General features: G+C 45.2%; 1 protein-coding gene across 4 annotated transcripts in view; it reads right to left on the bottom strand.

Annotated features, from left to right (window-relative positions):
* The window catches only part of hipk2 (homeodomain interacting protein kinase 2), a 59,259-nt gene that overhangs the window by 18,054 nt on the left and 25,582 nt on the right, over positions 1–15,623 (bottom strand). For all 4 annotated transcript variants that reach the window (XM_057052232.1, XM_057052231.1, XM_057052233.1 and 1 more), the window contains exon 3: positions 322–445. In XM_057052232.1, the coding sequence (XP_056908212.1) occupies positions 322–445 (124 nt within the window). The remainder of the gene's footprint in view (positions 1–321; positions 446–15,623) is intronic.

Raw genomic sequence — 15,623 nt, 5'->3', positions numbered from 1 at the left:
TGGAGCTTTTTTTGGGGGGGGGGTCAGGATTGGAGAAGAGCTCGCTTAAGGTTTTCCAGTGAGCATCATCAAACTGATAGAGAATGTCTTGCTCGGGAGCACAGGGGCTGTGCTAATTGGACAAGTGGCTCTGTGGCATCTGTTCAGATAAACAGGGAGGCTGTGCGAGAATCTTCAGGGGCTGTCAGGGGGATTTAAAATATATCCCATCCGCGTGCACACACTCATGGAAGGAGATGGGAACATAACAGCACACCATGTCTGATTCATTGGTATGCTGGTAGGATCCTTTAAAAAGGCAGAGGAACCATTCGGTGTTACCTGATCATACTCTGAGGCCCCTGGGTAGAGGGGCCAACCTAGGAAGAGCTCGGCTATCACGCAGCCCAAGGACCACATGTCAATGGCCTCACAGAAAGGCAAGCCCAGGATGATCTCTGGAGCTCTGCAAATAGAGGGGGGGGAATCAGTGTGGTTATGTATCAGGCATTTTTGCTCCAAAAATAAAATATACTCTGCACACCTCGAACAAAAGCCGAGAAAGACTTCGAGTGTAACAATATGCAATGCAAAAGCCCCGTGAGGCACCCTATTTCGCACTTCGTGTGTTTTGATGGAGAGCAGCCCGGTGTAGTACGCACAGATGAGAGCAGGATATTATTGATGAAACCTGTGTAGGTGTTAGCTGGCAAATTTCCACAAACGTTAACAAAAAAAAATAAATCCACTCTCAATAGACAGGAAAGACAGAAAGCGTTAGTATCCCATATAAAGACATATTAACCAGCGGTGTTGCTGAATAATTTAATACCCCTAAAATAACTTTAGATCTAGTTTAAATAAAGCTACAGTCGATAGGGTGTTCCTTTTATCCAGGAATTTGTTTGGTTGATTTTCCAATGCTCGGCTTTCTGATAAATGATTAATGAAGTGCAGGACAAATCACTGAGCCCTGTCAAACATGGGGACAGAGCAGGGGGGTGGGGGTGTTTGCAGGGCTTTACGGTCCACAGGCACACGGAACTCTGCCATGAAAATAAACCCAGCACAAATATTCTGCAACGCACACATTAACCTTCATCCCAGAAAAACACTAGAGGCGCAGGGGCAAGAGATAAATGTCCACTATTTGATCAAAATAAGAAATGTGGTTTCACCTATTTTAGTGGCCCAAACAATTCCAGACTTTGGTGCCACATGTTTCCTATCCTGTCACAAAGACTAATGCCCTCTTTTGAGCGCACGTCTCTGAAGGGGCCTAAAAATAAGAGCAGGGCGACTCTGCTCTCTGATGGCACAGAGCAACTTCGCAGCAGACCTTGCTGGAGCTCATCACTGTTTCTCTCCACCATGGTATGGTGGTGAAATTGAGTCACTTAGCTCTGGGTAACCCCCAATAGGAACATACGGAGCTGTTGCCCAAGCTCTAATTTCAATTTAGCCCAACTTCTGAAATCCCGTTACATCTATTAATAACAAGCAAACAGAATGACGCACAGATCAGAGGAGCTTCAGGCTGACTTTAGAAAGTTGCTCATTCAAAGCCATGTTCACAGGGCTGCTGTGACCATGGTAACTAGGCTAGTGTTCCCCTCTAAGCCTCAACAGACTCTGGCAGCGTTTCAGTCCCAGGGACAGAAATGAGGGGGTCTGGCCACAGTCCTGCTGGAACTCTGGGTAACAAAAGAAGAGAGAATGTGAGGGGGGAGAGCGAGGGATACTGTGGAACCACGTCACAAGTAAATAAAATGAAATTGACACTGTCATGTCAATTAAGTGTAGCTGTTGAAAGATCCACTCCTTTGCTCCCCTGCTGGAGTGCAGATTTAAAACACATTTAGAGGAGGAAATATATGGAAATAACAAAACTGGGAAAAGCGGAGGATGGTTCCTAAGGAGCAGAAAGTGAAAAATAAAGCAAATGAGTTGAGAAAAGAGCTGCTGCCACAGAGGCTGGTTATTAGGGTCTCAGAGGCAACGGTGGAACAGACACCAAGACAACCCTCTGGCAACCGCATCTTAGAACACCATTACGCACAAATACAAAGACACCTTCACACACAATGAACCGAGGCGTCCATCAAGGCGCTGCCAAGAGGCATAAAGGAGCCTGCTAGAGGGCGATAGCAGCAATGAACAGTAAAGAGTACCAGAAGAGAAGGGATGGACACCAGCCATGAGGTCAGCGTGGTTCTCCTCTAACAAGCTGTGAGAATGGCTAGAATTTCAGCGTGGACGCAGTAAACAGCTGCACACATGTAGCCCAAAGTCCTCGGTCTTCTAAGAAGATTGTTCCCATTTTGTCTCCTTGCAATTTGGCGTTTAGCACATTTGAATTCCTTGCAAACTGAAGTGAAAGAGTTTAAAATGAGAAAACTAGCAAAACACAACAACAAGCAGCAGCTTGTAAAGATTGATTTCCACTATTATGTTCTAACATTCTTTAAACTCTTGACTCTTTGCATATCGTCTATGAAGTTTATATATAGAGCAGGCTGCACTCCAGAATCACCACAGAATGTGCATTCTGCACAATTTTTATGACATAATGGAACCAATATACTGTAGCCCCATCCCTGTGCCATATGCCCATTCAGGCTGCAGCACATTTATCTTCTAAACAAGATTTAGACATTCCTAAAAGGAAATAACGAACTTAGCATATACCCCCCCCCCCCCCTCCCTATTTACTGCACATGAAGATGAGATCCCCAAAAGGTCATTGGAATTCGAGCAAACACAAATATAAAGTATGTGGAGAAAAGTGGAGGCCCTTTTCAAATCATGAAACTTTGGAATTGTTGGAAATTCCTCTCTTTTAAAATGCGCTGCAGAGCAATTGAAAAACCCTTCAGTCAAATAGGAGCATCACTTTATCCTGTTACTCTAAAACTGCACTAACCAGCTTACTATCACTATTCTGGTACTGACAGCTGAGCTCAAGTGAATAACATCAGCTGATATAAATAGTTTTCATAACGTTAGAGAACTTACATTACAGTGTAATTAGAGCTACAGGCCTTTAGCATTTCTGAGCTATGTGCCATGGCCACATGAACATCATTCAGAGATTTGCCAGTGTTGATGTTATTGTTGGATGGATTTCAGCCTAAACCTTCCAAGGTTGTGCTCCGGCGCTCCGCTTAGGTCGTTCTCATGACACCTCTCACTCGTACAGTTTGCTCCTCCCAGTCAGAGGAAGAGTGAGGTACAATGAGCGAGAGAGGAAAGAAGACAGGTAGTAGCACCACTGCCCTTGATATGAAACCACAAAAGCAAAATTGTCTCTTCCAGCGCGCTACTGCAATTGCATGCAAAGCACCTCGCAGCTGTCGCTGATGTAGGCTTTTCACTGGCAGTGATAAACAGAACTTGCTCTACTCACTTCCCTTCCTGAGGTAGCACATCAGACACATCATACACAGCCTGTTCATCCAGATATTTTTAAGTTTTGTGCTAAAAACAAAGCCATTGTCACGCAAAATCGTAGTAAAAGTGATTTTTGCTCTATTTTCACCTAGATAATACACTTAAAAAACCCATAATGGACACCCTGCGTTTAACTCTTTAGTCTCATTCTCTAATTACGAGTCAATATGAAGCAATACTGACCGTTGGTTGCTGTTCAATAATCACTCATATAAATAGTGAAATACTGAATAAAATGGGGAACTAATAATGGCGCACTAAAAATCACCTTATTCAAACCTAAAATGATTTATACTTTTACCAGAATTGTGTATTAGTTTGCATGTTTGCCTTTCAGTTAGAAAAGCAATTAATTTGGTAGTTTAAAAAAAAAAAAGAATATTGGAGCAATTTTGTCTATCAGATCTCATCCCAATAAATCACAACAGCGCAAGAGAGAATCACCAGGATACTTCATTCTTGTCCCCCAGTAATCTGCAAAATTGAGTTTTGGGTTGAGCAATTCTGCATTCAACTGGCAATTTATCACTCTTTAAGATGCACCCCACCTCGCTCATCTCCAGCTGGCTTAGCTTGGACAAGCGAAGCCTCCCAGAGGGTGAAGAGCATCTGTAGACCATCGATGTCACATGCAGTCGCAAACCAATGGCTGTGCAAAGGACTTCTGTGGGACCCAACTGCACAAGAGGTCTCAATATTATTCTGCCTAGTGGCTTTGACAGCATTGGCCCTTGACAAAAGGAAAATAGGAGGGAGGGAGAGAGAGAGAGTGTGTGTGTGTGTGAGAGAGAGAGAGAAAGAGAAAGAGAGAGAGAGAGAGAGAGAGAGAAGCTAAAAGCTAGCGTGGTCACTGATGAGCTCTGGTCCCTCTGGGACCCAGAGATGGCACAGCACATGAATGGTGCCTTTCTTCTACCATCCCAGACCACCCCGATCCTCAGTCTCTTAACCCACCCCCCTTTGCCAGCACACCCTACCCCTATACCTCACCCAGCCTCATTGCTCAGCCTCTTCCATGCAATGTCTCTGCCAGCGAAACCCTTTTCAAACCACTCAAACTAGGGCACAGAGGCCAGGGCTAGCACCTCCCTCCCCACTCGCCTGTCCGCCCTCTGCTCTGCTGAACCGTGCCTGCACTCAGCTAGCCTGCCAGGCCACACACACAAGGCTGACATCACTGGCTGTGTGCATGTCAGGATGTATCCATCAGGCTGACCTTCCCTAAGCATGGCTCCAGATGGGAGACTGATGGATCACTGGAACCCCGCAGCATTTAAACACACATAAATGCACTCAGACAGGGGCTGGACAGTACATGGCAATTGTTTGATCTTTCCTTTATCACACTTTATCAATTATTTAATTGGCAAGCAATATTGTGGCTAATAGCACATACAAAGTTAGTGGTCATGTTGGGAACACTGGCTAATGATGGCTAATAGGAAGAAAAAAAAGCACAACATAATGACACCCAATAACTTTCGTCCCCTCTCTCTCCGATTCTACCACATTTCTCTCCTTGCCCTGCCTCTTACCAACTCTCAATCCCACGCTTTGCCCTTGCCTAATGTAAAACTGCTCTGGTCGATGCTGTCAATGACTCTTGGCTCCCTCTGGGTATTCATCTACATATTCATGCCCTCAAAGGTTCCTCCACACACAGGCTCTTTGGAGATGCGCCATAGGAGAAAAAAACACTTTTCTAGATATATTGCATGGTGGTCACAGACTGTGAAATCAATGTGCAGAGCTACGTCCCTACTGTGCACCTGTGGCTCACTCCGTCCCCAAAACACACCAATTCGCTCAAGTATCCTTATGAGCACACCGCCTTGATTTTCATCAGCAGAGTGTATAACATAAGCCTTTGTTCTAAATCTTTCCATCCTAACCCTGTATTTAACAAAATCACAATCTAAATGCAACAAGGACTGTAGACCAGTCCTCATGGGAACTACTTATCCTAACAAAGTGCATTTTTTACAGCGCCTCTAGTTGGCAATTACGCTCAAGGATGTTTTCCTAACTAAAGGTGTTCCAGGTGGTTTGACTGTGGAAAAGACAAACTGTGGGGTGTCTGGACAAGGCCAACTTTTTTACGGGGCCCTTGAGAAATGTTGTCTGTCTCCCCAAACAGGGATAACATTCTTTGTGTTCAAGGTCCTAAGCACATGCCTCCCCCTCTCTCTCTCCCACTTTCTGTTTTTCGATGCCTCTTAGAAGAAAGGCATATTAAAACGCCAATGAGGCTGCCGATAGCTCACCTGTTAAAACGCAATGAATGCTGGTGAAAAAAGAAGCCAAGACTCGAATTGCGCATTAATATCTTACAGGACAGATTTAAAATATGGATATTGGTGTAGGCTCCTGACGGGTTAGGGTTAGCGGAATGCTGAATTGACAAAATCTGCAGCTTCCTTGCTGACAACACACAGTAAAATGGAGCACAGATAGCATTTGTGCTTGTACTTTGTCCCCGTTCCCTTGCTCAGTCTCAACACCTCACATCTACACCCCCCCAAGGTATTTTATGTAGTGAAATATTTATTGGGCAGAGAAGCACCTCTGACACCGCAGCAGATCGACGCAGTATGACAGGGTCAATATTAGCACGCAGGATACATCACATTTTCTCACATGCTGCTTTTCAAATATTTATGACAGCGGTAGTCATATTGGATTTAGTGTAAACACAAACTAACGTTTTATTGTCCTGGCAATACAATTGCTGCTATATTCCTTTCCCTCGCTCACGGGGCCTTTATTAACGATTGTAACAACACAAAACACAAGCCAGTGCAGCTATGACACTGATTTGTTCTTTGTTTTGATTTCTATGCGACATCTCATTGTTCTCTGTTGGTAATGACCCCTGTCCTGTAGTTATTATGCTTCAGCATGCGGCTGAAAACTAATGCATTTCTTCCACCTGCAAACAGCAGGCTACCCCCAGCCTCATCTCTGTGCTCTCTGTGCTCCCCACACCCCTCTCCTCGCTTGGCGCAGGGGTCAAAGGGACAGACGCTGGAAACACAAGGAGAGAAGCTGATTGTGAGTCCGTATAAAGAAAGAAAAAATCCACACATCACACAGCATCATTTCTGCCTCTTCGCCTGGAGTGCCTGGAAAGGTTTGCGGTCAGCGCCTGACATGCACTGATGCTTTCAGCACAGGGAAGGCAGAGGAGTCTCTGCAGCATTGTTAAGATTGTGGACTGACAGTCAGACAGTATTAGGTCAGCCTACCAGCCAATGGCTAGACAGTGTCCCAACCCTCAGGCTGGCAGCTCTGCTCCAAGCGCCTCAATCAGAGTTAACAAATAACTTATAAATGAGTAATTGATGTCATATCATCGGTCTTTTTGAGGAAGTATTAAAATGTTGTTGTGGGTGACGCCTGTGTGCCCTATTGCTCGTCTTTCTTAATATCGAGTTGCAACATTCCCAAATGGAATAAGTGTCATTCAGAGAACAGCATTACTGGATAAAGTCAAAAACAATGATGTCATAATCTGCTCAGGCTCAAAACCTACTCTGCAAAACCTACTCTTTGACCCTGATCAAAAGCGTGAAGTGGACATAAAATCTTTTTATTAAAGAAAAAAGCACAACCTTTCAACTGTTGGTCAAGCTGCTCACACTTTCATCAGCCTCACCGACTGCCCCCAACTGTTTTTCTGCATCTTCTGCTGGACGTTATTGCTGTTTTATTGCCGGCATTACTCCAGCAACTGTGTTACTCCGACACAGACCAGAGAGTAAAACCGCAGGGCTCAGCATCGACATGCCCCATTTTGTTGATTTAGGGTAACTAAGACAGAGATCAAGCGATACTGGGAGAACGAAGGGGCGCAATCGATGCTGGTGGAGCCATACATCACGGCTCTGTCGTGAAACAACAGATTTGAAATGTGGGGACTGGAGAACGTATTGCCAGCCGCCGTGGGGGGAGCCATCCCGCCACAGTAATGACACAGGTCTCCCTGCCATTCAGCAAACGCACAAACACACACCCAAACCACACATCCGCAAACACAGTTTCAATCAAAAGCGCTGCTCTGCTTGACTAGTTCCTTATTTCTTGGACAAGTGAAAGAGTGCACGGGGGAAACACTTACGAGGTGGCCTGGAAAGTTCCCCCACCTTACACCTCGCCCCGGCTTGTTCCGAATTTCTTTCCCTCCGCCCGTACGCCCACATCAGCCTTCCTCTACCACTGTCTGTCGTTTGACGACTGCCTTCCTTCCTCCAAGCCTGACAGGCAGTAATACTATCTCTGGCCTAATCAAATCTGCTCTGTGTGTGTCTGTGTGTGCGTGCGTGTGTATGTGTGTGTGTTTGTGTGTGATATGAATTATAGGAGTTGGGGGCTGTGATGCTTCACAAAATGCTGCAAGGCTGCAAAGAGCCATACAATAAGTAAAGCACACATAGACCCTACAAAGCAGGTCCCTGTCAAGAAGAAAGAGATATTGTATAATTTATCATATTTCTGCTGGTACCAGTCCATCTTTTTTGACTGTGAGTTTGTTTTTGAGGAACAAGAGTATAACAAGTCACCAATAATTAGCCAGTACATTGACTGGTACAGGCTGACCGCCCTTGTTGCCCAGATGTGGTCAAAGTTTAACTCACGATCTACTGTATTGAACAGGCATCCTTAAAATGATCCATAAAATGCACGCAGACGTCCCCCCTCCTCTGCAAGCGCTGCCCTCTCAGACGCGTGTCCCTCTATCTGCCCTGGCATGCCGCCTGCCCGCTGGGCCTTCAGACACTTTTAACGCCGTTTGTCACGCCGCATTCTTCACTGACAAGAATTAGAAATGTCATCACGTAGATGAACAACAGCAGGGATTATCAGGGCTTTAGGGAGGAATTTGAACAAATAGGCCATTCCTTATTACCCTGACCAGCAGCCGGGGTTTAGACAAACGCTGGGAAGTGATATAGTAATATGTGTGGTCAGGTTTGGAAGACAAAGACATGTCACGAGGTAGACCAGATTCTGTCCGTGCATTCTTACACAGTGCTTGAGTCAGCACCAGGTGCACGATACGTATTTGGGCCTTTCAGCACCATAGTTTATTCGCTGAATGCAAGTCTATTTTTTTCCTCCCTTTCCTCCTTTTATAATAAAGGAAGAGTTTAAAAGAATGAGTCACAACGACAGGTAATTAATTTGGCCGAGCAACAATGCCCTGCAGTCATTTGTAAGTGCAGTCATAGCTAATCACCTCTCTGTATTGTTTTCCCTTCCTGCTGCCCAACAGAGTGATAATTTTCTCCCATCCCTGCATAGAAGGTCCGCCATGACAAACAGTGCAGGCATGCACGGCATTTAATATGCCATGCATTTTCGATTGAGGAGAACCCATTTACTGTACAGCAACAATCAATACAGCATTATCCCTTTCATGTAGCTATACTTGAAGATTCAATTGTTATAGATAAAATTACACTGTTATTTTTGCCTCAGTCAAGCACATAGCTTGGATTTTATCTATACAGGCACTGTGGCTGCAGCTCAGATTTGTATGCCAGCTCCTGGGTTCCATGCTTGCAGAGGTGGAGCTCACGTAGATTTATGTGTGTAATTAAGGAACAGGGTGACGTACATGTTCATGCTCATCTTAATTAAGCTTCCTCCTTGTAATGATCACTGCAGTGGATTCACTAAGAGGTCCATGAGAGTAAGAGAACGCTGTCAATTCATAGCTCTAAATCCAGGTTAAAATGAAGCTTAAAATTACTGCCACATTATTCCGACCTGTAGTAATAGAGTTTTTTGCATTACAGTTCTGAGGTAAAGCAAGGCAATGCAAACTGCACTCACATCTTTGCATTTCTTCGTCAAGTTTAACACCCAAACAAGTAAAGATCCGGTTTGACAATGTGAACGATGCTGGAGACTGAAGGCTGCAGCTGTTAATGACAGACAAGATTCTTACTTTTATTATCAACATGCAGCGAAGAGTGACGACCCCCCCCCCCCCCCCCCCCCCCCGAAACATTCCAGGAAGATATGTACGTGCTTTACCAGCCTATTACTGGTGGGTGGTTGTCTTAACCAGGTGTTTTCCAGTCCTAGAGCACCTTGTCTAGAGAAAAGACCATCCGTTATCTCTGAACACACACACACACGCACACACACACACACACGTAACAAAATCATTCTGGCTCTGAAGCTTTCTTTTTGTTCGGAGTCAGAGTAAACAGTGCAGAGCTGAGCTGCAGCGCTGAAGGTGCCTGCGAGGGTCTGTGTGAAATTCAAACCCGCACTTCAGGTGACACATTTACGATTTTCCAAGGCAAGAAATCATGTTGCACTGAAGGCTGTGTATGGAAGAGTTCTAATTTTGTTTTAAATGTATTTGTTTCCCCTCTTCCCCTCTTTTCTTCCTGGCTCACAACTTTTCTTCTGCCTGCTGTGTAAGCATTTAGATGGTGGCCCAAAAGCACATAGCGGGAAATCGACACAGCTCTGACCTCTCAGGCAACCCAAGCACAGCCAATCAGATCATGCCTCACTGATACATGAAGTACTGTAACTGGTTGTTGGAAAGGGAATAGAGCAGTGGGGGGATGCTAGCGGTGGGACTATCCGCTGCAGTGAAAGAAGAGGGTCACAAAAGTGTGACTACTCCTTTTCTCAATCTTTTTTCCACTCTAAACTCTAGCTGTCATCTCCACCTGACATGCTCATCCAGAACAAAGCTGAGCTAATCTAACTGGTAGAGCGGCCACATTTCTTTGAGGGAGGTCACAAGGTGTAATCTGGTTCTGTCTCAAATTCCAGACATCTCTGCTGAGTGAGAAGAAAGAGCTCGCCCTAAGCCCTCAAACAGGAAATGAGTTTGAACACTGTCCTTTTCCTTGTTATTGGGAGGAACACCATAGGTTGATGGACTGAGGCAAAAACACACAAAATCACCCCTAGCAGTGACCTGACGGCGGGTACATGTGGGCACACACCCTCCTCTGAGAGCAAGTTCACAGCTGCATGCCGCAGGCTTTTGCTATCGCCAGCCTCATCCCAGACTCACATCAGCCACATTCCACAGTCTCTGCAAGCCCCAGGGGCAGCTTCACAGCTGGGTGCCACGCTGGACTGCTCCCGACCTCCCAAGCGCAACACACAAACCATATTACAAACACCCTGAAATGGAACGTATCCTACTTTCACCCCTGCTTCAGTATTTCACATCGATCACAGGGAGGGGATGACTGTCCAGCCCCTGTCGCCTCGGTCCACAGCTGACGAGGTTAGAAAGGAGTAGTAGAGGCCACGGATGATGACGATTCACCAGAATGTTAATGAGTTCCTTAAAATTCCAGTCTTATCCAGTGGAGAATCAATTAATTCCTTTGCATTATTGCTTTGTTTAAAGGTGAGCCTGACCCAGCGATGCGGCAAATGAGACCATTTGCAAACACAGACAGAGGACCCCACAGGTATTCAAAAACATCTGAATTTTTCACGAGTCTCCTCTCAGCGCAGTCCTATTTTCCCTCCAGATCACGAGGGTGCGGCTTTTACCAAGCTATCAACACAAGGTGACACTGAGCTTATTGATGATGCAATAAACAGTGATCACATGATTTAAGAGCGCATTTAAGTATTATTTTTAAAGTAGAAAAGGCTTCAGCAGTGAGATGCAAATTTAAACTAGGGATCATCGTGTCCAGTTCAGTAGCTCTCTGACCCTCCTAACGCAGGTAAAATGTCCAACAATAAACTTTCAAAGAGCCAATCAGACGGACAATTCAAAACTTCCTGAGACAGGAGGAGCCGCCGCAGCCTGTTCCTTCTATTCGTGTGGTTTGTGGTGGTGCCAACAAAACTTATTGTGCACAGCAACCATTTGCACATTTGAACAGGGCATATAAACGTGGCGCTTTTGTGCATCTCTGTGCGTGAGGCGGGGACGTGTTTATTGGCGTGTACAGTTGTGTGTCTGTAAATAGTTAGAGCCAAGCTCTGTTTCATCATTCTAGCAAATGTCACGCAGTATATCAGTCTTACCGCATACCATTTCCATATCTGTAATAGAACAAGGCCCTCTCCCATGGGAGAACCCAAATAATGTGTTTGCAGAAATAAGCATGTGCACACCCAAAAAAACACACACATCTCTGATAGGCAGACAGAAAACTAGATTGACAAAGGAGAGGGAGCCATGGCAAGATTGAAAATGTGTATGTGAAGGTGCCATTTCTACCATGGATGCAGGTTAGCAGCTAAGACAACTCATTGGCAGAGGATTTATCACTCTCCTCAAAGAGATCTGTTTATTTCAGGCCTCTGACAAAAAGCTGCAGCACCGTACGGGCTTATCTCCCTGCATCTTTAGAAAAGCAGAGCCCCAAAGAGCTTCCTGGTACTCCACATGCCACTTTCAATTAGTTCCACAAAGAGAGTCTTCCAAAAGGAAGATGGGGCTCATTACCGAATTCCTCTTTTATTCTCAGCTTTGAAATATAGATCGGGAGGTTATGTGTAACGGTGGGAGGCCCTGGATGTACCCCTGTCTATCCATATAACAATGGCCCAATGCAGACTGCCGCCTCCTGGTTTTAGCCACTCCTCAAGTTCAGCCGCCCCTATAGCTTAGCCCTCTATCTCCCTATTAGCTTTCTCCCTCCTCTTCCTTCCCTATTCCCTTTTTTCTATCTCTCTCCATCCTAAACAGGCTTGCTCTCAGCACAAAAAAAATGCAAATGGGAAAATACCAGCTCTAATAATCTGATGAGAGAGGAGCGAGCAGTAGCGGAGTAAATGTGGATATCATATCACACAGTGGTACTATTATAGTAAGCAGAGACACGGAGGCAACTGCTGATAAGGCGATGCAAATTCATTCAGGTATTCTAATTGCAATAAAGCTTTGAGATGGGCCTCCATAGAAATCATCTGGTGTACAGGAGTTTATTAAGGTTTGGTTTAAAATTCAGAAGAACTCAGTGATAACAATAACAGCAAAAGTGTCGGTGCAGTTAATATTTCAGATAGTTGGCCGACAAAAAAAGCAACAGCCGCATTCGCGCTGAGCTTTACCGTAGCTGGACAGAGCACAAGATGCTAATCAATGTTTCCAACAGCAACATGCACCAACTGTTAATGTGCTTTTTACTGATCATTATCTACAGATGGTTGCACCTCCTGTATGTGTGCAGCTGAAGCAATCAGCATTCACTGACAATGTGTTCATACCAGTAATTAACAACTTTTATTAGCACTGTCCTCTGCATAAAGAGTTCATGAGAATATATGCTTAAAATTAGGTAAAATCCATTTAGAACTGCGCATGGGAATATGAAAACGATGAGCGACATAACGGCATGACTGCTTTCTTGTTGACTGGAGGTGACGGACAGAGTGCTTGAGGTTTTGGGCCAGAGATAATGATCAGGTGCATCAAATGTGACAAGGGAAGGGAGGAGTGAGTGTTTGTAACGCTAGTGTCAGGAGTGGGGGTTAGGCGTCTAGATTTGCTCTTGATGCAAATCGCAACAATCTCAGGAAATGCCTGGGCCTTGGCTCTGGCTAATAGCCATGGCAATAACAAAGGAGGGCTTCCTTTGAGTGCAGAAGCGAATTAAACCTTAGTTTAGAGTTTTCTTGGAGACCGAGGGATGTTATAATTACCAAGAAAGCCTCACATCAGCACTTTGCATGCAGCCTGTCCTGCTCTCGAAAGCCTGGCAGAGGAAAACAAATGTATCTAATATTCTGGGAGAAAGGCATTCGCAACGTAGCAGAGGAGTACTCAGAGGAAGATGAAACAGGGGGAAACGGGGGGGGGAGATGATACTGAAGGGCACGGAGAAGGAAAAGAGCAGAAACCAGGCAATGGGGGAGGACATAGATGGAGAGAAATGCGGGGGTGTAATGAGGGGAAAGGAGGTGGAGAATGATAGCCTGTCTCTCCAAACTACTCCATGCTGGCAATGAGGCATCTAAATGTACACACGCTATTAGCATACTGACCCCACCCTTCTGCTCTGCCCCCCCCCTTCCTCATTATCATCATGAATGGTTCATGGGATGCGGATACGCGCACACCTCATTTCCTATAACATGCTAGCCTAAATGTCATGCCCGTGAATAAACAAGAACATGGAACGAAAGGTTGCATCTGCACGGTTATGTGCAAGTGGGCTCATCCAGCCAGTTGCCAAAGGGTTAAAGCTGGACACATTTTATTAATGTGGGTCCGTGCAGTGGAGCATATTGCATGTAAAACAAACAAGGCTAGCTAATATGCAAAAACAAGACATCCTTGGATTTACTTTCTTTCTCAGGGGAGATGGAGGCAGGGTCACTATCTCAGTCAGGATGGCCAATATTAAGCTATGAGCGATGTGATGTGTCTTTGGTGGCTGGTTCTCTGCTTGATTTATGTCATCAGCCCCCAAATTTTCACAGAGTGAAGGAGACTATTTATTTGCTATTTCTTAACCAGGTCTGCTAAAGACTAGCAGGCTTTCCCTGCTCTGTCTGGTTTTAGTTGACATCCTTCTGTTTGAAGCTCAGGTCTGGTTGTCTGAACGTCTGCCTTCTCTCTCACTGTATGGACGCATGACCTCACACGAGCATCTGACCATGCCCTGGAAATCTAATCATTCAGCAGAGTTGGATGTTTGTTTGTGCTTGTAGACACAGATGTGCACACAGTGGTGCTAACAGCAAGCCACACACAAAGGTCCCACCACTATGAAAGGGGGGGTAGTCTTTCTTATGCTATGCAGCTGTACAGCTGGCTGTGTGTTCACCGAGTGTGTGTTTTATTAGTCACACAAGGCGAGCCTCTTTCACACTATGCACCCATTTCACACTCGCACACACCAATAAAGACACGCAGACATGGACACACAGATGGTTCTACGTCAGCAAGCCAACCTCATAACTCTCTAATGGGCATGCTGTAATTTGGTTAGCTCCTATAATAAAAAAGAAAAACTTTTTTTCCAGCCCAATTACATCTTCATGTTGATGTAATGAGGCTTGTTATTTATCTTTTTTTAACTTTTATTGCCCCTTCCACCCCCACTGCGCCACATATAATAGAATAACAGAATTAATAGACAGCAGTCCTGAAGGATTTGTTTTGTTTTAGGGAAACCGAGAGTGTGGCGGAGCAGCAGTTGCGAGCATTCCTGAGCGATGACATCAGTTAATTACATAAATTGGATCAGGACCAGGCCAACCATGAGAGAGAGATCATGACAAAAGGGCAGACTGAACAGCAAGAAGGACACTGAGCATTCTTTCTGATACCAGCATTCAGCAGAATAAAGAATTACATCACTGGGCCGGGTTATGTAAAGCACGAGAGCTTCCTCCCCCCACCCCCCCACCCCCCAAAAAAAAAAAACATTTGAAAGGATGCATTTTCGAGAGGGCTATGCCCCATTCAGCCTGACCACACTTCGTGTTCAGGTCGTCAAGCAACAATCCATAAAAGCAAAAAGTACTTGAAGGAATAAAGAAAGAAATAACCATCTGAGATCTTGGCTGAGGATATTCTTACATAAAAAAAGAACTGATTGGGTCGAAAAAAGCCAACAGAGGGGGTGAGGGATCTTCACCTCCTCATCATTAGGCCTAAATCTATCCCATAGTCGCTTAGAGAACCAGAACACAGATCAAAGCTTGTGTGATCCACTGGTCGTTGTATCGCCCTCGGCCTGCTTTCCCACTGTGGGTGCGAGCCGTGGGGACCTGAGGGAATGCCACGCAATGACCTGTTTCACGCCTGTGCATACAACTTTCATGGGGTTTCTTGAGCAAAGGGTTAAATCCCAGCCCCAACCCCTGCCCCTCCTGATGCAATTTACATTTCCACTTTGCATGGTGTTCATTTCCATTTGACTGCACTTGCAAAATGTTTGTTTGCAATGAAATCTGAATAGTCATGAGGTGCCTAGGCGCTCTCAAATGGGATGGATCTCAGTCGATATGCGCACTTAAACAAGTTAGATCCGATTTGGTATTTGATTTTTTTTTCTTTTTTTCCGAACGTTTATTTCAGCAGCATTGCCGGTTATGAAAAACAGCCTCCCGCTGTTGCACCAGTAACAAAATCTGAGGCTCTTTGCTCGGACTTTTTTATTGTTTCACGTCTACTTAAAGAGATGAAACCGGGATTGGGCCCAGTTCCCTTCCCTCAGAGGAAAGGCATCTCAACAGGC

Source organism: Takifugu flavidus, chromosome 13 (assembly GCF_003711565.1).
Source record: "Takifugu flavidus isolate HTHZ2018 chromosome 13, ASM371156v2, whole genome shotgun sequence".
NCBI classification, from domain to species: domain Eukaryota; kingdom Metazoa; phylum Chordata; class Actinopteri; order Tetraodontiformes; family Tetraodontidae; genus Takifugu; species Takifugu flavidus.
The sequence above is the reverse complement of the archived record's forward strand: the minus strand, read 5'-3'. Positions and strand labels throughout refer to the sequence as shown.